This window comes from Tyto alba, unplaced genomic scaffold (genome assembly GCF_018691265.1).
Source record: "Tyto alba isolate M040663 unplaced genomic scaffold, T.alba_DEE_v4.0 Super-Scaffold_9, whole genome shotgun sequence".
NCBI classification, from domain to species: domain Eukaryota; kingdom Metazoa; phylum Chordata; class Aves; order Strigiformes; family Tytonidae; genus Tyto; species Tyto alba.
This window is the reverse complement of record NW_024881330.1, coordinates 14,822,001-14,845,627: the sequence shown is the minus strand read 5'-3', so window position 1 is coordinate 14,845,627 and position 23,627 is coordinate 14,822,001. Positions and strand designations below refer to the sequence as shown.

The following is a 23,627-nucleotide window of genomic DNA, read 5'->3' as shown; positions in this document are numbered from 1 at the left end:
CCTGCCCGTCCTTTTCTAGCAGTCAAGAGGACATGCAAAGCGCCCTGTTAGAAAGAGGTTTGAAACTCATGAAGTGACCACAAGTGGGGCACTGAGAATTGGTTGATTGCTGAGGAAGTGGCCTTCTCACTCCAAGGTACCATATTCTTCCTTACTCAGCTTTCATTGGGGCAAAGGTAACTCAGTGGGGATTTCACACTGATTTGATGGGGAAGCTGGAAGTAAAGTAAAACTGAGTGATGTCCTTGAGATTTTTCTTTACAAGCGGACATGCTCCGTGCATGCTCCTAAGCAGGAGAGTTCATTCTCCTCTGGATTTCACTGAAACAATTTGTCTAGATAGTGTTAGGAATATTGATATAGATACTAGCAGAATTAACACAGAGCTGGTTTGGAGTTCATCTTAGCAACTGGATACAGTCTGTGCATTTTGAAGGTTCATGTAATGCTGGCTTCCTCTAAGAAGGGAGCTTGAAATGAGAGCTCTCAGTACAGAACTGGGTTTAAAAACTAAAACAGCAGTAGTGGTATTCTCTTTTTTCCCCCCATCTCACTGAATTCTAGGTCCAATTGCAAAAAAAATAAATTAAAAAAAAAAAAAAGGTATTTTTCTATCTCGTAGTACAGTAAATTAATTTCATCATACTCTGATCCCTTTGTTTTGTATCTCATCAGCAGTACCAAAATGTTACTTGACACTAATTGGCATCCTTGTTGACAGAACCAGCGGAAAGACTCTTGACTGTGCTGGAGTAGAGAATAAAACATTTTTCTACCCTAAAGGCAATCTTTTGCTAGCAGTATTGTTTGATATCCACAATATGGAATAAAATAAAGCTTACTCTACTATTCTTATGAAGTATTTATTACCTTACCTAATGCAATAGAAAGTAATAGAAATAGTTGCATCAAATGGCCAATCTCAGTAGTAATTTTCCAGCCACAACTGAATCGTGCAATTTATTTTTACTGATACTGACTTTCATTTCAATTACTCAGAGAAATTCTATTCTGCAGCTGAGGTACTATATTCAAAACAGCTTCCTGACACATTTATCTTCACTTTAATTGGTCAGACACAAACCAGGTTTCACACAGGAAACAAACACCGATGCTAATTTTAAAAAGGAAAACAGTGGTTTAAGAGGAATTGTATAAATGCTGTAAAAAACATCAAATGTTTCAGTTTAAAGGTAATCTTCCTGATCTCTTTGGGCATATATAACTGTACATATTTCCCCTGCCACACATGAAAATGATGAAACGTGCTTAAGCGCTGAATTGCTTCCTTTCAAAATCCCACTGGCGCATACAAATCGTAACCCACAAACCACCATTTTCAGAAATAGGAGCCAGATGTCCTTTCCAATGGACCGGTACCCCCAGGTACTATGGAATAGAACAAAAAAAATAAGTAGCAGGGTATTATGCACTATACATTTCTTGATGGCTTGTGTTGGCAGTGTAATTACCAGTAGTTATTCTGAATTTGTGAACACTGATGGTTTTCCCCAGAATACAGGAATAAAGATTATGCAAAGAATTATAAACATAGTGCTGCACATCCAATAAGGGCAGGGGCAAAAGGTGCACAGAACACATTTCTCAGCTATAGAAAAGCCCATTTCTACAATGGTGAGGTATGTAGACTGTTGTAATACTAACAGATAAAATTTTTGTCCAGAAGACTGGATCTTTCCTAGTTCTTCTTCATATGGAAATAGTAAGAAAGATTAGATCCTGTGGTTAAAATTCACATGCAGTAAGAGAAGAAGGAATTTCTCTGCTAGCTCCGGGGTAGATCAGAGCAAAGTGAGGGTGGGCTGGGGGCAGGCAGGGGACAATGTGAGCATCCATGCACAGTCACAGCCCTCTCTCAGTCTGGAAAACAGAGATGCTGAGATGTCCAGGGAGGAAAGAGGGTATCCACAGAGCTCTTTCTGGCATAATTTTTTGGCTCATACTTGCTTATGGCACTTGCTGCAGCACTTACCCTGCACCTGCAGCCCCAGCAGCAGAGCACCACTGACATGACAGGCTAAGTACTCCTGTCCTCATCCAAGGACTTGTTTGGTACAGAAATTTGGGGGGTGGAGAAACATCTGCCTGTCTTGCAAAAACATTTAAAGTCTGGAATCTCAAGTGATACATACTTTTAATTTAAAAATCTGATTAATACTGTTAAGAGGAATCACTGCCTTCTTAGGATAGCACCTTTGCAAGATGAATATTTGCATTTCCTCTGTGGCAGCAACCAAACCACAGCACATTCAGAAATACTTTTGAACATGTTGTGGAGTGTAAATGTGTATCAATTGCCCCGCACCACAGACAGTACAGCATGTGCCACTCTCCCAGTTGAGCCTACAAAAAGTGTGGGTCTGAGCTGCAGCACTTGCCTTCTCATGTCAGGTCACATTCTCTCTCTTTTGCCATTCCTGTTTCCCTCTGAGTGCATTTGCTTGGTGCTATTTCCAGCACCTTCCCCAGGCCGTGACCACAGCACAGTTCAGCACGAAGCGCTTTGCATGGCCGTCCGCTCTGCTCTGGTGGGGCGGGATGCAGGTTCCCAGCCTTGGACCAGCAGGAGAACACGTGTGATGGTTCTGGCAAGGCTTTGCTCTCCTGAATGAGCGAGGGGTGGAAAAATCTCACTTGGAGATGACGGGCTAGCAGGTTTCTTCCTTGAAACATTTTACTCTAGGATTTTATAATGGCAGTAAATACATGGTAACATGTCTTGGGCACGATATGAGTGTCATCTACCCCCACTCCCCTTCAGAATACCTTTCAGCTTTAGAATGTTTTATTGAGTTAATTGCACTTGGCCAGACCTCGTGTGTTCCAGGCAGACAGACACATGTTCTGCTGGCTTAGCACAGAAGCAAGTGCCTACCACCTCCCAGAGTTAATCTTTTATCAGCAAAATTCCACAGTGCAAATTACTTCCAGAGATGAAAACAAACATTTTGTAGTGACTTAGTGAGAACAGTAAATATTGACATATGCTATCTCTCTGTCTCTGCAGAAAAGGCTTAAAACACATAGTTAATTTTCACTGTTCTTTGCAAGGACTCTGTACCTTTGTACAACAAAGTTTCCTTTAACAAGACAGTCAGTGCATTTTGTTTTAAGCATTGAGATACATGATACAGTTGAAAGTTTGTTATAATTGTGGAAATAGCTTAAATATCTAACAAAGTATTATTTCTTTTGCTTTTGTTGAAAAGCTTTCCCTATGTCATCTAGAATTGCTGTAAACTGTGAAGTATGTGTTGTTACATTTACTTTAGATGTCCAATCGCTTATGATTAGCTGACATTTCTTACTTTGTAAGTGAAAACTTGCCATATATGTGAAATATACACTTCCTTAATTTGAGATTTCTCTTTGGAACCCCTTTTCTTGGAAATACCAACTGCAGGTAGCAATTTATAAAAGCCATTGAATCATCCCATAAATCCTTGACTTAAATGGTTATAGGTTTCTCCTCCAAAATTAGCACATAGATTTTTTTATATAATTTTTTGAGTTGATCTAACACCTGGATTACTTCAGCTGTTGGATATATCCAAGCATTCATTGTGTATAATCCATGCTAAAAACTGTAATCATCACATTTTTACGGACGGTATCTTGATTTATCTCAGTAAAACAGAAGCCTTTAGTTAGTCTCTGAAGTCCTGCAACACAACTTTTTCTTTATCATAAGCCTGGTTCCACTGAGCCAATGCCATGCAGGGGCACTCAGTTGTTTGTTTGTGTGGCAGTTCTTCCCCGGCAGTTCCCATGCACGGGCATAGTGACATCACCCACGGTAATCCAACTTCTTATGTTAGATCTGGAGACCACTTTGCATATTTTTCATAATTTTGCCCTGGTAGGAAAGAGAGTAAGAACTTTGTATGTAACTGTATAATCTTCCAGTTTCCTATTCTATCTGCTTCTCATTCTGTTCTTCTTGCAGTTGTCTTTATCTAATGCAGGAATGGGTTTGGTTTTTGAAAGAGCCACATGCTCTATGCATTATGTAAATAACATATGAAGACTTCTTTTCATATTAACTGCCGAATTCTATTTTTCTGACAGAGAATGGGTTTCAGTTTTTAACAGCTGCAACAGAAAAAAAGATACCCAGATGGGCCTTTTCATCTTCTGCTTCCCTTGCCACAGACTGTACTTTCCATACTTTATTTGGAAGCAAAGAAAAGCAGTTGGCTATGTTCTGTAAACTTGCTAAATTAAAGACGATAAATCCTCATATACAAACTGAAAAGACTGCTGAAATGTGTATGATTTAACACTGGCTTTTCATGTTACAGTAAGTTACGTGTATTTGAGAATAGACTGTGAATAGCTAGCAAACCTACTGGAAAGACAAAATGTATATAGGAACACTTATCTGCATACCTATTTTAAGGCAGCTGAACTAAAATATTAATGCACTGAGAACACATCACTTTAATAAGAGCAGGATACTCTGTGTTTCAGTTCCCAAGGAAATTCTGACAATTGTCTGTCATGACCTGATGCTTTAAAGGCAGTATAAAAGCTGTATAGGCTTTTTTGCTTTACATGAAAATACCACAGTTCATTCAAACAGCTCAGAAGACATGGTTCTCTGATTACATCACAGCTTTTTTTCTGGACCTACTTACAGGTCCAGGACCTACTTACTTCTGGACACGTTTACTGGCTTCACTTCGCTCTTAGTTAGGATGAACTGGAACAGTTCTCTAGATTTTGTATTTCAGGGCCAGGATCTGCCTTGCAGTTTTATACGAAAGGGTCAGTGGAAACTAGAGCAGTTCAAGCTTATATATGTTGTCTTTTGAAACTGAATTCCTTGTAATCCAAATGAAAAAAAAATACTGTTTAGTACAGCTGCACTGCCAAGAGCTTGCACATGCCGGTTGAGTACATTTGCAGATGGGCTTATTTATAGCCTACGTAGCATACAGGTATTCCTAAAAGGTGGAAATGCAAGTGTTGTGTGTATACGATGCAGGGAACCCAGGACCCAAGGCCCTGTGCTTGCTGAACATCTGTAGTCTCTCTTGATGTGAGGGAGCTCCAAGCAGGTGGAATTCATCAGTGTGTAAAAGGAAACTAATATGAATAGGTGCCATTATTAAAATGCATTTGCAGATGCCAGATTAGCTTTAGAAAAACAGGAAGGCTTTGAGAGGAGTGGGAAAAGCATTGTCCAGTGCAGAATAAAGTGTCAGTTTTTCTCCTGCAGCCGCACGCGGGTTGGTGCAAGGCCGAGGTGGAAGGGAGGCGGGCAGGAGCGGCGGGGTGGTGGGGCCGAGGTGGGCAGCGTGGAGCCGCGCTGAGGAGCGGCCGAAAGCCCCGCGGCCGCCCTGCGCAGGCCGCAGGCCTCGGCAGCCGCTCAGTGTTCGCCAAGCTCGTGGGCTCGCCCTCGCTCTGCGGAAGCCGAGGCGGACACACACTTCCACTGCTTCTCTGGCAGCGCGCTGGTGCTAAACTGGCACAAGGCCTGAGGCACAGAGGAGACGGGCTCAGCAAGCTGTGTGCTATCCACAGAGAGAGGCGTTTTTTTAAAGAACCGTTATTTTACAGTGTTGATTTGTTTCCTTCCCTTTTAAATGATAGTTCTGCTTAGGAGACGGGAGTGAGGAAGCAAAAGGACATGGGGCCGGAGCCAGGCCCTCCCCCGGGGGGGGTGTTTGGGAGCTAGCGGGAGCAGCTGGGGCCGTGCCCTCCTTTAGATAAACCCACAGCCCCCTGTCACTCCCTGCAGCCCGCCAGCGTGTGTCTCATCATCCTGTGTTTGTTTTCGGTACAATGTCAACTTTTTTGGGATAACATCCTGCTGCTTCAGAGGTCAAAACTGATATGGTTGTCTGTGACTTGCTATATGAAGGTGCCGATTTACTGCAGCCAGTAGGAGTGAAGGTCCAGAATGATCTCCTGCAGCTTCAAACTGGGCTCAACGTCATTTTACTGGACATTTTTACCTCAGTAAAAAGATAAAGCGTACTTGCTAATAGACTAGGGCTGCTGCCTCGTGCAGCAAAAAGCTTAGAAATGCGTTGTGCACCTCTGGAAAGAGTTCAGTGCTGGTTTTGTCTTCAAGTGAGGAAAGACATGACATACCAGCGCTGAAAACTCCATATACGCTGCTAGTGCTTTTATAACTTCTTCCTCTTAACCCCAGCACAAGCACACGCTCACAGGAACAAGCGCACACTTCAAAGTGTCCTCCGCTCTCTTGGGAAAAGCTCCTTGAGGAACTTTGATCTCTTTCCCACCACTCCCTCGAATCGGAGCAGCCGTTCCCCGGCTCCAGCCGTGGGCTCGCTCGGTGACAGCGCCGTGTTTCTGGGGTTGTGCAGAGCAGCTGGAGCTCATCGCTGGATATGGCCTACGGGGAACCACAGCTTTTGGATGGTAGAAACCATTAATCACTGCAGTGGAGATGTACACAGATTACCAGTCCTAAAAATCACGGGGAATTGAAGTGATGGGCGGGATTTGGGGGAAAAGTCTGTTATGAAAATGGCCTGATTTTTAAGGCATGAGTCACACCATTTATTAAAATAGGCTTTTGTACTTTCGAAAGCTGCCTTGATTCTGTGAAATCAACGTAAAGCTAATATTTCTATCTCTGCTGTGGATCCATCTCCTAAAGAAGAAAAGAAAAGGCTGTTTGAGCCCCATGCAGATCCCAGGATTTTATGTCAGAATCAGAAGCTGAAAGAAGATTTGCATTGATGTTGCAATTTATATTTTATGTATCTGGACAGAAACTATGAAGCAGCCAGGCACAAGCAGCACAAAAGCTGCAACATTGTGTGCTCCCAATCAGAGAAATGCCAAAACAAATATTCTGATTTTTCTCTTCTTAACAGTAATGTAAATAGGGAACAACCAGCTTAAAATCATTGCCATTGAAGTTTGCAAATCTAGGAATAGATGAAACAGCAAACAGATAATTGAACTCTATTAATTAAATGGTCATTACCCCAAAGAGGTGTTTTTTATATAACTAATGGTATAACTAGAAGGCAATACATCTAGGAAATGAGAATACAGGCTCCATTTGGTGGTGTGAAGCAATGCTATACAGGGAAAGGAGGATGTACAGGGTACAAATTGTTCCCATTTTATGCTTTTTGTTCAGTACAGTTATAGTAACTGTGAGCCTGAGATGTACAAAAAGGACAACAGCAAGTAAGAGGAGTGAGGTTGTAACTGTGAGCATACAGTTCTGATAGCTGGATTTTAGGAAGCATAAAGAAATTCTGAAGAGGATTCAAGGAGGGCTAAAAAAAAAAGTCAGAATTTAAGGGGCTTTAGTTATTCAGCTGATCAAATATATGTTTGAGAGTTGGTTTCATCACTTCACAGACTTCTTTACAAAGATTTCAGGCCAGATCTTATGTAAATTTCTGATGAAGGTGTGACAAAGTCCAGGGATTAGCAGCTAAAGTTAAACAAAGTCAACCCTGAGTTAAATCTTTATTTTCTGGCAGAGAAAGTAACTGAAGGCTTGAACAGCTCCTAAGGGGAAGAGTAAAGTGGTCATTACAGGCTGCTTTAAAGAATGAATAAACTATATTTTTATAAAATTAAACGAGAGTTTTAAAATTCTGTTTCTGGGAGAAATTTTGTGGCCTATGTATGTGAGAGATTAGACTGGCGGGTATTTGACTGTACCTTCAAAGTTTGACATTGGTGACTGTGTATTAATGTTGGTGCCTTTCCCTCCAGGACCATAAATGCTCTTGTGCACTTTCATGATTTTGGAGGTTGCCAGTCACCATATTTTCACTTTACTCTCTTTGGTACATTTCTTTCTGTTTCATAAGGTGCACATCGTAATATGAACATGTTGCCACATGTGCACCAGTGAATTAAATTGGAATGAGAAACCCATGAAGTCACCCCACCTTGCTCTTTACATCACCTTCATCGTGTACAAATATAGGTCCTGATACTTGTCAGCCATGGCCTGACTTTTAAAGACAAAACTAAATGGGTGCCAGTTTGCTTTCCTGTGCTGCATTATGAAGGGCAGTAAGGTGATTCAGGAGTAGTTAAGTCAATCACTCTCTGGAGGAAGGAACTTCAACGAGAGGCACAGATACCTGAAGTCTTGTCAGCTGCCACAAGTTTATCTGCTGCTGCCTCTGAGTCAACCCTCCACATTAGCTCGAGGTAACAAGCTCTAAATTACCTTTAAAGAAATCCCTCTTGAGCAAGTCTGTGCAGTCCTCTCAGTGTTCTGCAATCAGCTTGGAAAAGTTTTTCACTCCCACATTTTTCTGCTGATTTCAGCAAAACACGGCCTGTTAAAGCAGTTTAGCTGAGCACCCATGCCTGTGCCAGCACCTCTCACCCAGCAGGTACTAAGTGTAACAAAAACAAACTTTTGTGCATGCTGTGTCCAGCATTCACATAGTTGTGATTTATCAAGGATGAGGGCACACGTAGCTCCTCCTGGTTAAGGCCAAAAGTCAGCTCCTGCACCCAAGGAGTGCTTCAGAGGCAGCCTGCACTGGTATCTGCCTCCCTGTCCTTGACCTCTTCTTTCTGACCCATGGTCTGGAAATCCCTCTTTCCACACTGTTCCAGATACACTCATCCTTAGGCAGAGTCACAGCATGGACATTTCATCCCAAATCATGAATATGCCAGATGATGTAAAAAAAAAAACCAAAACAAACAACCCCCCGAAAATGCCCCGTGGGGCACACCAATAATTTTGGTGAGAATTTTATTTGATGATGTATGTACAAGGAGGCAGTCTGAGCTAACTGCTCCTGTTTTTTTTTTTTTTTTTAGCTTCTGTTTAAATATACAAAAAGTTACATGGTGCTACAATTATGTTATTTGCTCAAACTGAGGATAAAAACTGTTATTCTAACACTCACGTGAAATGTGAACTTTCAGTAGCAATGAGGAATTAAACTCTGAAAATCAATGAGCACTCCAGATTCTGTACTAATGTGACTTGTCATAAGTATTCTGGTTACAAACCCTCTGTTGTGTAAATCATATACAAGTATTCCACAGCATACTGTCATTGGACTTACTTTTTCCACTTGTATTCATTTATTATATAAAAATTCACCTTTCAATGGACTGAAATAGTTATAGCAGGGATGAATTATTTCAGTGTAAGACCTAAGCTTTGCTATTGCAAGTATATAAATATTACACTATTTTGGTCAAATATTGTTATTCTAAAACATATTCAGCATATTGGCATTAAAAAGTTTACATTATCTAGTTTCATGGTCAGTAATTATTCTAGAATTTCAGAATGCTTTATGATGTCTGCAACATGAGTGTGTGTTGATCTCTGATTATCATAATTTCTGAAGACTGTCAGAGCACTTCAGTTAATGACACAAATAAAAAAGAATAGTTTTAATTAAAGACTGTAGTGCCATAATATTTAACTTGAATCAGAAACCATGATGATATTTCTTATATTGCAAATGGTTGGCAACAGTAACGCTACTTCCAAAGGAGTATGAGGGACCCTCTTTCATTTTCGGTACGGACCTGTTGGAGTGAGTCTAGAGGAGGGTCATGAAGATGATCGGTGGGCTGGAGCACTGCCCCTGTGAGGACAGGCTGAGAGAGTTGGGGTTGTTCTGCCTGGAGAAGAGAAGGCTCCAGGGAGACCTTATAGTGGCCTTCCAGTACTTCCAAGGGGGCTACAGGAAAGATGGGGAGGGACTCTTTGTCAGGGCATGTAGTGACGGGATGAGGTATAACAGTTTTAAACTGAAAGAGGGCAGATTTAGATTAGATATAAGGAAGAAATTCTTTACTGTGCGGGTGGTGAGACACTGGCACAGGTTGCCCGGAGAAGCTGTGGCTGCCCCCTCCCTGGAAGGGTTCAAGGCCAGGTTGGACGGGGCTTTGAGCAACCTGGTCTGGTGGGAGGTGTCCCTGCCCATGGCAGGGGGGCTGGAATGAGATGGTCTTCAAGGTCCCTTCCAAGCCAAAGCATTCTGTTATTCTGTGAATCTCAGTAGTGCACTAAGTAGAGCTTGTCTTTTTGAGTTTCAGGGAACTCTTTAAGATGTCATAAAAAAAAAAAAAAAAAAAAAAAAAAAAAAGAACGAAGTTTTACTGTATTTACATCAGGTTATTGTAGTAAAGTGGTAGGATATTGCTAGATATCGCTACTTCTATTTATTGTGTCAGTGATCTGAAAATGAGACTGGTAGCTGTGAACACCTACATACTAACTATTCCTCTGATAGCAAATCCTTTCGTGGATGTAGGCGAGTCTCCAAATCTCTCCTCCTCTATTTCCGTTCTTCAAAAACAGTGATTGTTTAATAGTATTGCATACTATATGTGTCCAAAATGAGGAGAGTAGCAGCAGTGTGTGTCTGCAATAATTAACATGCCAGAACACACTAACGAATTGTTTGCAATGCTAACTTTGACTTAGCAAAGCCATTTTGCTCATGGAGGATGCATTTGGCTGATTTGAGGAAAGCACAGGTTCAGCATAAGCACATGCAGTTTAGAAAACTCCTGTGTCCTCATTATCCCTTGTGTCCAAAGGCAAAAAAGTGCATTTGTACAGACAGGGTCCCCTCTCTGGAAGTGGCCCAGGCAGGCAAGAGACATGCTTTTTTGCAAGACGGACATATGGTCTGACCCCATACGGCATTTTCTCTATCCATATGGAGGATTGTGCCCTGAGGATGAGGTCTAGGATGAGCATCTTTTTTGTTCTCTGGATGACTTGACATGCCTGGCATGAATATACTGGAGAAGGTGACTGGGCTTTTTACTCTTTGAGGCTATTCCTTCAGCTTACAAGCATCAAATGACATACTGATAATTTATGTCTAAATACAGCCTTTTTTGCAAGGCTATCATTTATGTGATGTACTTCTGGGGGGCTCATGGAGGGCAATCTGAGAGACATAGAGGTATGAAGAAGGGATGAGAGCAAGAAAGAGTGTGTTGGGGATGAGGACAAAGGGAAAACAGGCCAGCAGGGCTCCAGCCTCTGGATCTGGTTTAGCTCCTTGGGCTCTGCTGCTTTTGGACCCCACGTGTTGGGCAGAGCAAAGAACAAGGCGAAAGTCCAGTGTTTGCAGTAGGAAGCTGAGGCCAAATGGCTGAGTCATGTACTCAAAGACTTGATTGACCTCTGAGTGCATATCTATGTTATTGTTTACACTTTACATATAAATACATATAACCCACCAGTTCTTATGATTCAATATTGGAAGAAATGCAATTTATAAACTAGGTAAATCCAGAATCTAGATCCTTCATGAAAAAGTTCAGCTGTGGGAAATAATTTCTGTGGAATGTGATCACAGGAGCTAGGTGGAGATGGAGGAAACGCAGCCAAAACATCTACTGCAGCTACTTGAGACACTGCAGTACTAATGCAGGGAGCACTCCAGAGGGCTTTCCTGCAGTCAAGCCCTGAAGGAGTCAAAGCACTTTCAGGACCTGGCACAGATCTCCATCCAACTGCTGCATTTTTCATTGCTATTAAGATGCAGCATCAGTGACAGTGAACATGCAGACGTTATGGCGGTGCCGCAGTCTGCAGGGTAGGCTCGGTGCTCTTGCTCTGACACCAGCAACATGGGATTTGCTCTCAGCGTCAAAACAGGTTGTAATTAAAAGTTCTGTTCATTACGTAAGAAATTACTTTTGGCCGGTTGCCTGTTCCCAAACCTTGCATATCCATGCAAAGGGGGGAAGTGGCCTGCAGGAAGTGTCTGGGACATGGTGTCTGTGGTGAGCAAGACAGAAGAAATACACAGGTCTTGATTCTTTCCTGCCCTGTAGCTCCAAACAAGGTAGTCAGTCAGAGCTCCCAGGGGCTGCTCTAAACTTCTGAATTTACAAAAAGGAGGTAAGTCTGGTCTGTAGTGACCAGCATCAGCAAACAGCATACAGAGGAGCATGAGTGGAGATGGACCATTATGCAGCCTGTCACAGAAAGATAAAGTGCTTCCATCTCCACTTGACAATATGAAGCACTTGTCATTAATCAGGGTAGTGTAGAAGATTCCTCTCAGCAAGGGCCACTAAAGTTCCTACTTTGTTGTCAAAGCTACAAAAGCATGTATATTGAAGCTACCTGTGTGAAGCTGACAGCCCTCCTTTTTCTGAGTCTGCAGAGGGGAGGGAGATCCCTGGGTGTTGCTTCCTTACACCAAGGTGTGCAGGGCACACATTGCTGATAGGTATACTCTGATTTCAGTCCTACCAGGCATAGACTTTCTATCCCTTTCTTTTCCTAGTGTCCAACAAGCACCATTTTATGGACAGCAACTTGCTCTACCAGTGCAGAATGAATTTCCGCCGGCGACGGAGATTAATGGAGCTCCTCACTGAGAAATCTCGCTTGATGCCAGAAAGCCATGACAGCCCGTTTTGCCTGCGCAAGCAGAACCATGACAACAGAAAACACACCAGTTTTCTCTCAGGTGACTCATCAGCAATACTACTGTCTGTAGGGTGACTCCATGGGATGGCAAAAATCCTTTTTGGACGCGGGGTTTCAGTGTTTGTGTGAAAAAAAGCAGGTCTGGGTATCATGTGTCCCTTTTCACAGGGATTGTCCATTCACTCAATTTACCAAATCTTTAGCTCCCCAGAGTGGTTTTGTATATACCATCTCAGAAGCTGATCAAAATTCAGTGTCCATTAACAAACAGAACTTGTTAAAATCCCCCAAACCCAAAGTAATTTGTCATGCATTCTATGTGGAGTTTTCAAGAAGAGTAGAAATGAGAGGAAGGGGTTCTGCAGTGTTTGCTGTACACCAATGTCTAGTAAGAACTGAAAGAATAAATGCTAAATAAAAGGGAAACTGTAAAATTTTTTTTCCGTACATTGAAATGCCTCCTAGAAGACACTGCAATGGAAGCAGTTGAGCTGTTGTGTTAGCTATAGCATTATACTCATGCAGTGACTCTTCCAACTGCATAGAACACGCTAACCCCTTCTCAGTGTTGTCAGAAAAACCATGGCTTATTGCTATTGTTTTAAATAAACCAGGGAAATGGGTTTAATAATTGATGCCAGTTCCCTTTCTCTCTGTATCATCTGTTTGTAGTGAGTCCCACCAAGGAGATAAAGATCGTGTCGGCAGTACGGAGGAGCAGCATGAGTAGCTGTGGCAGCAGCGGGTACTTCAGCAGTAGCCCCACACTCAGCAGCAGTCCCCCCGTGCTCTGCAACCCCAAATCTGGTGAGCACCAGCATTGCTTACAATGCACACAAGCCAGGGTGCAGACATCTGTTTGGGGAGAAGGCAACGTGAAGAATGTCTAGCATCGCGTCTAAGTTTGTCTTTTCAAGGATACATTAAAAATTCACAATGACAGAGGATTTGTAGACCAGAAGGGACTATTATCATCTTCGAGCCTGAAGTCCTGCTGAACACAAGCCAGACGTCTGCCTCCAATAATCTCAGCATCAAGCCCATATTTGTGGTTTGAGCTGCAGTTTATCTCTTAGGAGGACATGCAGTCAGAGGCCCAGATTTGCCTCTTCATTGCCAAGCTCTGAACCGATTCAAATCTCCTCCTGGAGACATTCCTTGGGCGCAAGTCAGAGGAGAGTTTAACTATCCAGTGGCCGCTTAAGTTGCTATGAAATGATGCAACTTAGAAAACAGCAGCCTCTAAAAAAAGAGGCAGCATTGTTTCAGCCTGTCAGGGACCATTTCAACATTTTTATTTGTTTAGGTCTTACACCAGTCTGTTTAGGAAGGTAAAAGTAGCGTTGAAGCTTATTTTCCTTTTGAAAGGATTTCCTATCCCACGCTGGAAGGTTAAACACACCCATTCTTCTACATTTCACTTAAAATTGTTTCTTACTGTACGTCTGGGAAGGGAAAAACCTACCAGGATAGATATTGTTTCAGCCTCCCTGTTCCCCTCAGAAATAGCCCTGATTTTCAAAGCAGAGTCCCAGTTGTCTTTCGTGCTCTTTATTATTTTGAATTTAGCGGGTCTTTGCCAGTGGTGTGGGGAGTGTTGTTCAACAGTGGATATGTGTAAGCTTTGCTTTCAAAGGGATGCTGGTATTTGAAGTGATTACTAGACAGTGCCTCAAGCACTATATGAATCCTGATCAAAACATTGACAATTTACTCTGCAGATGAGTGAGTTAAAGTGCATTTAATTCCTGCTGTGCAGACTGCCCACCAGAAAGAGAGGCGTAGTTATGGGGATATTTTCTTTTTCTCTCTTCTTAGCATGGTTTCTTCCCTCTCATTAGTCTCTGCTGGGAATTCAGTATGAGGCGCTAAATTAAAATAATTTGAAGGACTCTGTAGGATTGCATGCCCAGAGGCCCTAACCCCCTACACAATCCCTGCTATCTAGCCTGGGGGAAGTCTCTCAGTGCTGGTGGTCATTGCATCCTCAGAGTACATTGCTGCTGGGCATTTGGCACCGACTTCTGATGTGTTTACTCTTATGTGCAATGGGTTTGCCCCTATATGAAGAGTGCCACAGTATCATGTTTTGGCAGAATATCTCTCAGGTATACTTCCCAGAAATGGTCTGATAGTTTTAGTATGGGGAGCTCTTTGGCCCCAGAACATCCTTAATTACATCCTGGAAATTTTTCTGGGACAGATAAAACAGCATTTATGCACTGTCCATAAATGTGTGTGTTATCTGAAGTATGCAGATTATTCTGTTCATTTATGGCTCTGATTATATATGAAGTGGCAACCCATGACTAGTGAGAACAAGTTTATTTTAATGTAGCTGATTACACAACATTGGACGAAAAAGGATAGTTTGATGTTGCCCTTGCATAAATTCTTTATTTTTTTGAGAGAATTTCTCCCTTAGGTCTAGTTTTCAAACTCTGAATAGCTTTAACAGGCTCATATTTGAAAGAAGACAGCAATGGGCTTATAAACAGACTTACTTTTAAGAATTATACAATTACTAGCAATGTAGGATAATTTCTCCCACAGTACAAGTACAGATGGACACGTCATCTTGCTTAGGTTAACATAAGGCTGTCAGATGTAAATGTTATGGAGGAATTCTTAATCCTCTGCTGGACTATAAAGTGATTTTTTTCACAAATACTTTCCTGATATCCAGACCCAGAGCATGTTGCTGAACAGTGTGCTAAAAAACACAAGGCAGAGGTATATTTATTGTCAGATGAATTCTCTTGCGGGCAAACACTTAAAAAACCTCTGGGTTATGAATTGACCAGTCATGTAGAAAAACAATCATCAAACAAAAAAAATTTCCAGAGGTATAATGAAGGGAGGCATGCAAGGGAGTCCTGTGTGGATGTTTTACCTGATTCTGACTTGTCAAATGAGCATAATCATTCAGGTTATTTTATGCTGACCAGTCATGCTCTGGAAAGTGTAACACTGGCTAAATGACAGTTTGTTAAAATCCATGGGAAAGTAAAAGAAATATATATTGGTTTGTATGCTAGAATGCTCCCTGCTCCCATGAATGTCATTAAGAAACTCATATGAATGTCTTCGAATACCATCTGTGGGTAATTTTATCTTCCACCTGTGACTGAAAAGGCAGACATCATCAAAGTCATTTCTCACTAAAAGAAAACTGGCCATAATTTTAGAGGTGAAACAGGCAGAAATGGTGAACAAGATATATCTTTCCATTGTCCTCCATCTTGTGAAACATTTACAGGCAAAAAATGGTACACAGAATGGTATCGTTTTGATTTGGCAGAACTTCACATTTACTTTGTTCAGGGGAAAATTATCCCAGTACGTAGCAAGTTAATGGGGAAGCTGCAAAAACTCAATGGTATTTCCTTTCATGTAAAATCTCACCCAGCTATAAGATACCCAGGCTGTCCCTGAATAAGATGGGGATAGATGTCTGTGCCTACAATTGCAGAAATCTTTTTGTTGGGATAATTCCTGGCTCAAGCAGAGTTTTCTTATTATTTAATTCTGTGAGTCAAACCTGACTCAGATGAAATTGCAGAAAGCACCCAGCATACCCAGAGTGAGCCGTGAAGAAAAGCTGCTCCATGACAGGAAGGTTGGTCACTCATTTCAACACTAGAGCAGCCACTTCTGATGTTTGTAGTAGTGTTTAGTGTGCCCTGACTGCAGACAGCAAAGTCTGTTAGCTAAACGCCCCGATATTCCAAAGCTCTCATCATTTGTAGTCATTCTGCTGTCTTTTCCTTGGATCTTTTACTACTTTCAAGCAAGTCTGCAAGAACTGAAAGAGTGTATGGGAAGTGGGACCAAAAAGATGTTGTATTCCAACACTGTATCTTATTTATTAGGAGAAACTCCAGAGGAATGTTTATATTGAATATTCATTTATGTACCTCCACAGTATTGAAGAGACCTGTAACTGCTGATGAGCTCTTGATGCCTGGAGCCCCATACGTAAGAAAAACTTTTACGGTATGTCTCCAGTATTTTTCTTTATTTTCTGCATGTTGTATGCATAAGGTAATACAAGCTGACACTTTCTGATGGGATAATCAGAGCTTATTTGCATTTGCTAAGGTTTGTACTTTAAAATCCCAAACTCTGTTATCAGTACTTCCCCACATTTCAGGTCTGATTCTGCACTTGCTTATCCTGTCTTTATGCCAATGTAGTACTGCTGACTTAGATGGAGTATAAAATTACATAAATCCAATAATATTTGTATTATATAAACTCATCTGGAGTTCGTGCTCCTGGTAATACTTGCTCTGCAGGAATGGATTACCTACCAAAATTTAAGTTTTCTACCTAAGACAGAAATTTTGATTCATATTCACTATTAGAGAAAGCCTTTCTGTAAAGACATTTTTGAACCTAGTTATTGGAAGCATTGCTTTTTACAGCCTCCTAGTTTAACAAGAAAAGTTCATTAAAAGCAAGAAAAATCATTTGGATAAAGCCTTTCCCATGAGTGATATATAGCTGCCTGTACACAACATCTTTTACTATGTGTTAGAGGTATAGAGATGTTGAAATTCTGTTTTGAACCATTTATTCAGCTGTCACCCCCTTAGATTTCATGGAGCTACTTGAAGGTGATGATGTCTCTTTTCTCTTTCCAGATCGTTGGCGACGCGGTGGGCTGGGGCTTTGTGGTGCGGGGGAGCAAGCCCTGCCACATCCAGGCCGTGGACCCCAGCGGGCCGGCAGCCGCAGCTGGGATGAAGGTGGGTTTTCAAAACAGGATGATTTACCAGCAGTATTTGTGCTGCTAAGTGAAGGCTTTGGGCTGCCTGTACCTGGGGAGGGAGAGGTGCCTTAGGTTCCATGGCTGACTGTGTCTCAATTTCAGGCCTTTGGTGCTCAGTGAGTTCTGCTGCCTTTCATTCCCCTCCTGTTTCTTCTGTCCTTGATATTCTTCAGATCCCTTTTCCTCAAGAAAATTGTTTATCCTTTTCAAGTTGCTTTCTTGATCTTTTTTTTCGGTTTGTTTTTGAATTTTTTTTTTGGTTGGTTAGCTGGTTTTGGTGGTGGTGCAGTTTTGTTTTGGGGGCCTTTTTTTGCTTGTTTTTCCAACTCTGCACAATTTTAGCTTCCCTCTTTACTGTGCAATTTATGTGGTTGCTGGTATGCAGCTTCTGGACTTTGCCTATATAGGAAGAGGCAAAGTCAGGCATACCTATTGAAAGTGAAGGTAGCATAGCCCATTGTTCACTGTAAAGCAGTTACGGATCAAGATATTTTGGAAGGAAGAATGTATGATACTTTCATATTTCATAAAGAGCTGAAGTAGTTTCATACATGATTTAAGAATAAATAAATACAAATTCCTTGTGAAGGCTTTCATACTGCTAATGCAGAGTCCATTGACTTACCTGCAGGTTTGGATCACATCCTGCATATATCTGTGAATTAATCACACTCTTGTACAGTGGAAAAAATAAAAGCAAAGCATTATGCCAAGAACAGATAAAAGCGAGAAGGGGAAACTAGCTGCTCCACCTACTCCAGTGTCTAGTCTGGGCCAGACACAAAGATCACATTACCAGTTTATGTCATGTTGTATTGCATGGTAAGAACACAGATGAAGGTTTCAGGTGTATTCCACATGAAGCCCAGTTTGCCATGAATTTTGTCCTGCCTTCTGATTCATCTCCCTTTCCCATCACACTCACTCCAGCTGCCTCTCTCCCGTATATTCGCACCCACCAAGCTGGAGGCAGCATGTGCTGCCATGACTCCAGGGATGCGCGTCCTGCTTGTCGCGCGGTGCCAGACCTGCCATGGCACCCTCCTCAGCAAATGCACTACAGGAGTTTCTCCTCTCCAGCTGCTGCTTGGTTGGGTTTTTGTTTGGTTGGGTTTTTTTTCTGTTTGTTTGGTTTGGTTTGGTTTGTTTTTGTTTTTTTTTTTTTTTAAATGAAACATGCAAAAGCATACTGTCTTTTAAACATTTACTTTTTTTGAGCATGGTAGGCAAGCAAAACCCCTGGGAGGGGAAATGGAAGCTGCAATCCTGTTGGTGCACGCAACGCCCTGACACATTCTGCTGGCAAATGGCTTGATTCCTGAGGGAACTGGAACTTTTTATATGTTTTATACAATACCTAAATATAATATACAATTACAATTTTTATATGAAGAGTATAATTTTTTAATAGTAATCCTGCCTAAAATTTAAGGGACTTAAATTTAAAAATAATGAATTTATTCATGTGTATGTTCTAGATCCTGAACTTGGGAGTTTAGTGCCTTACAATATCTTTTACTCTCTGAATATAGCAGCTAGCAATAAATTAGATCTATTTTGAAATCCGACTTGTAAAAATAACACTATGGTGTCATATGTATAATCTTCGAGATTTCACTTCTGCACTCAGCAGTTTAGAGCTGAATATAGTGGGGTTTTGGTTTGTTTTTACTTTTGGTTTCTTGCTGGCAGTCCTGTGACTACAAACTAGAATGTTTCAGTTAAGCTGAGTTCTTTCATATTTCACCTCTGAAAATGGTTTTATGTACTATGTCACTGTATCTTCAATTTGTGCTTTCCATGTGCTCAGGGACTCTGATGGGGTTACAGAGGTTTACCTGAACCATTCAAGACATAAGAATGTAAGATAGCCTGTGGTCCTGAGGGGAGCAAGCAGTATTTTAGACAGTAAAACTGGGATATATTGCCTTGAATTTGCACAAAGGACTGATCTGATTATTTGCAAAGGTGCTAACTTTACGTAAAGCTTTTCAGAGCAGAATTGCACATAAAACATTATGGCCGTATATTAGATGAGTCCCTGTTTAGACACCATAATTGGCACCCCATTTTCGGAAACACTGAATACCTTTAGCCCTTCGTGTAGAAATGCCAGTTTTCTTTGAAAAATAAGGGTTTTTTGGTTGAGGTGTTCCCATGGCAATAGGTATGTAAATTATAGTGTAGTATTTGAGATTTTAAAAAATCTATGTCACTTAATCCATCTGTTTACAGAACTCTTCAATCTGGCAAATTTAAAGGAATCATATGACAGGCTTTAGATGACAGCTCCTTGAAAATAAGCCTTCCCCTGTGTGGAAGCTGCAGGAGGGGCACTTTGAAAATAGGCTGTTGGGCATGGTAACTTCTGGTGGGCTGGTGCAAGAGGCTTTTGTCTGCCAGCATTTCTCTGAGCGCTACACCAAAGAAGTGCTAACAAGGAAAGTTGGCTATGATGAAAAGGGCAAGAATTTGAAGAAGAGCCAAGACTTGGCATTGCAGTTTGTAGAAAAGTTCTTGGCAGTAGCAGCAGGGTTTTTCCTCCTAAGGAGATGTATCCAGTGTAATTGCTTTTGGAAGTGTCTTTATTTGTAAAGCTTGTGATTTTGCACTTACCTCTCTTGGAAAGCACTACATTCCTGTCTCTGCATTACACTGGACAGATTGTTGAGAGGACTGCTGCCTACAATCACATTGCAGGATCTCAGTCTGTGCACTTAATACTTTACCATGTATTTTATAAACCAGTAAACATTACAGGCGCAACCTACCTGAAGGACTTTGGAGTGGCTTGCTTTCAGTTTGACCTTGGCTGGGCTCCTGCCCTGCTCCAAAGCACTGTGAATCGAGGGCCTGAGTGAAAATCTCAATGAGCTTGGGACGGAGCTCTGACCACACGCAGCGGCTGTGTGGTGGGTGGGCATGGTGCTGGGTGGCTGGAGCGCATGGGTCTCCGTCACACACGTGCACCTCTGCGTGGCAGCACTTGCCGTCTCCTTACATGTGACATCCTCTACAGGGGGAATTTTTAGACAATTGAATTATGAGAAAATCCCTACTGGCATGGTTTGCTGAAGAGGTGTGAGAGGGTGTTATGTTTTTTGGCTTTAAGTCTTGATACCTCTTCTGGGGCTGGTAAATAGGATTACCATTTACAGTCTGAGGTTTCAAGAATGGAGCTGAGCAAATAATTTAATAAATATCTTGTCAATTAGCTTTATTAAAGTATTTTTAGACCTGGTTTATTGAAGCGCAGTTGCCTGTGACAGCCTTGAAAAGAGCGTGGTTGCTGTAAGCACATGAACAAGTGGGAGCTGGAGGCAACACAGGGCTATGAAAGGAGTCAGTGTTGCTATGTGTACTTCTATTTGCAGCTCTGTTTCTCTGTCTGCTGTTGTCAGCAGTAGAAGACAGGAACAGCAAGATTTTGAAGTTACCAGGTTGCTTTAATATTCAGTATTGACTGGCTGCAAAATTCAGGTCTCTGAGGATGACACTGCTAATATTGCCAGTTGTCAGGAAAACTTTTTTCTCCTTTTCTTCAGTGTTTTATTCTGTAAGTTAATTTCTGGTTTTAAGGCACAAGTATTCTTTGAAAAGTTACACAGCTTGACTTCAAACTAGTGACTTAAATCATGCATCACATGTTGTTATTTAGTGTGACATCACTGTAACAGAGTATGACAAAACGAGCAGACATAGCTTAGAGTGAGGCTTCTGAAAGAAACAAATTAATCACCCATCTTGCTGATTATCTGTTCTTCCTTTTGGCTGCAGAAATTAGTGCCCTGCTCCAACCTTTGAGGAATCATAAAGAATATCTGATTCCTTAAACTGATTTTGAGCAAATTTGTTATTTATAGCTGTTACACCTAAAGTATTTATATCGTACAAATAGCCAGCAGCCACCCAAGATTTTTAATCCTATTCTGCTTCTTCTTTATTTCAATTAGTAGCAGGGAGTTCGGGGGGCCACATATGGTCACTGGTACCAATCCTTCTGTTTAAAACTCTGCTTGGGGATTACAGTATACAGCCAGGACCATTTCAGCATGGTTCTGCTCTCCTGATCTTTAAAAGCTGGCACAGGAAGCAGGTCAGCCTCATAAATTTTCTGCCTGTGCTATTGTCTTCTGCATTCACAAATGATTATTTGAGGTCCAGGTTCTCAAATGATTTCACAAGCAGAATAAGAGCCAAATCTCAAGTGTAATTGAGTAGCCACTGTCTCATGGAGCAGATTGCTGTCAGGTTCATCAAGGTCATCAAGCCCAGTCTCCCTGCAATCAAAGGAACATACGTACTATCTGATTAGTACAGAGTCCAGATACTGCCATAATCGCAAAATATTACAGCCTTGTAACATAAAGGACTAAATGCTATGCATTATAAGGTTCCAAGTGGCAGGAAAACCAACCCAAGAACATGTGAGGTCAGAGGAATTGCCAGTGCCTTAGATTCCTGCAATAGGAAGAAATTTAAACTCAGATCCTGGGAGGTTGAACGTACCCTGTGCTGCAGAGAAACGCAAACCCCATCCCATGGTCCTTGCCAATCTGACCGGAAACCTGGTGACTGCTTAACCGTTTGACAAGCCAGATAAACCAGTCTAAAACTCCTAAAAAAACCCCAAACAGGTGCTCCCTCTGGAAAAAATATCCCATTTGTGACTGTGGCCAGTCTCCAATGTTTTACAGGATAGTGGGAAAAGTAGAGAAGCTTCGACATCATCAGTGAGAAACTTCTTTGTAAGTAAAGGCTGTCTAGGGGGAGCTTGAAGACTGGGATTGTATTTGTATTTTGTATAAATAAGGCATAATAAACGTGCCTCCATCTAACCCTCCATGAAGTTTAGGAAAGGGAAGATACCTCAGTATCAGACTCTAACCCTTTAAAGGACTGGGGAGATGCTTCAATGCTAATTGAAGGTATCCGAAGGGTACTTTCAGTATCTCACGTGACTGAGCTTTAAATGAGAAGATGAAGTAGGTTTGGATAAATATTTATACTGTGCACTGGCATATAGTGTTGTTGAAGCAGATGCAATTCAGGCTTAGAATTTTTATCTTATACCAACATGTTGCCAATTGTGGAAAAGCATAAATTACATGAGTTGCCATCTGTTTTCAATTATAGCAGGAAAACACTGAGGCAGGTTGGTATTTTCCTTTAGCTCTGTTATCAGCTCAGTGCTGAATTTGATAATTACATTAGAGTGAATTCAGAATGAATGTATTTGGTAATGTGAAGATTCAAAAAAAGTTGCTGACAAAATGCTTTCATAGTTTGTCCATAAATAGAGAAGCAGCAGAGCTAAATGTGTATAGCACTGTGTGTGATGAATGCCACTACTGTAGGGCTTGAATATAAATGTATATATAAATTTCAAACATGTCTCTGTGATTGCCTAATTTTCTGTTAGTATTTAATTATAAACTATAACACCAAGGTCCATTCTCCTTCATAGAAATGTGGAAGCTGTATTCAAGCACATATGACCTTAGAGAAATCTAATTTTAAGAAGTCAGACTTGATATTTTACTGTAAAAATCAACTCTAGTTTTGCAAAACCAAAAAAAAATGAAACAAATTTTAGGTCTGTCTTTCACTTCATTCAGCTGTAACCAGAACCTCAGATTTTATGTGCTGCTACCTATCACAGAGATTGGAAAGAGTGAGCTGAGTAGGATAGTCATTAGCCTTGGACATCTTGTAAGTCATGCTCAGGAAGAGTGGTTGCCACATTAAGACGTGTTGAGAGCATAGTAAGAACATAACGGTCAATAGTTTGGATGGTGGGGTTTTTTTTTTCATTTGTTCTTTAGTGGGAATCTTTCTAAAAGACTCTAAAGAAGATTTTAGTAAGGCAGCTGTGTTAGTAGCATGATGATTCAACAGAAGTTGGAAGAGATCAGATATTTGTGAATGTGGAAATACTCAACTCTGCCATTGAACTTGAAAAATGGATTTGTGGTTGGTTGTCCTTTACAACTGTTTAGCAGCATGTATAGCAGTCACCATACTTTCCCAGTCGTTGCATGAATCTGTGCCTGGGTGTTCCAACTCTGCCTTCTTTTTTTGGTCTGAGGTCATCATTTGCACAAGGATTTTGCTGATGAGCTGCGGTGATGCGTCTGTGACTGACCCAAAGTTTCCACTTCCAGTGGGTGTGCTTAATTAACCTCAGTGTGGTTCCCAAATTTTTTAGAGTGAGTCCTGTTACCACTTTTCAATAGGTTGGACCTACCCTAAAACCCTGTTACTCTAACTATACTGGGATTATTGCCATCAAAATTATTATGGTAACATAGTTCTGCAAGCACTGGACAACAACCTGCATCGCACCCATCTCCTCTTGTGTGAAAGTTTTGTGAATTCAGCCCTTTCACCAAACTAGGGACTTTTCTCACTTAGAAGGAAAATGTGATTTTGGGAGCT

General features: G+C 41.3%; 1 protein-coding gene across 2 annotated transcripts in view; it reads left to right on the top strand.

Moving 5' to 3' along the window:
- Positions 1-23,627, top strand: part of DEPTOR (DEP domain containing MTOR interacting protein) — a 76,514-nt gene that overhangs the window by 38,563 nt on the left and 14,324 nt on the right. For both annotated transcript variants that reach the window (XM_042786203.1, XM_042786204.1), the window contains exons 6-9: positions 12,270-12,455; positions 13,088-13,222; positions 16,341-16,411; positions 17,062-17,166. In XM_042786203.1, coding sequence (XP_042642137.1) covers positions 12,270-12,455; positions 13,088-13,222; positions 16,341-16,411; positions 17,062-17,166 — 497 coding nt within the window. The remainder of the gene's footprint in view (positions 1-12,269; positions 12,456-13,087; positions 13,223-16,340; positions 16,412-17,061; positions 17,167-23,627) is intronic.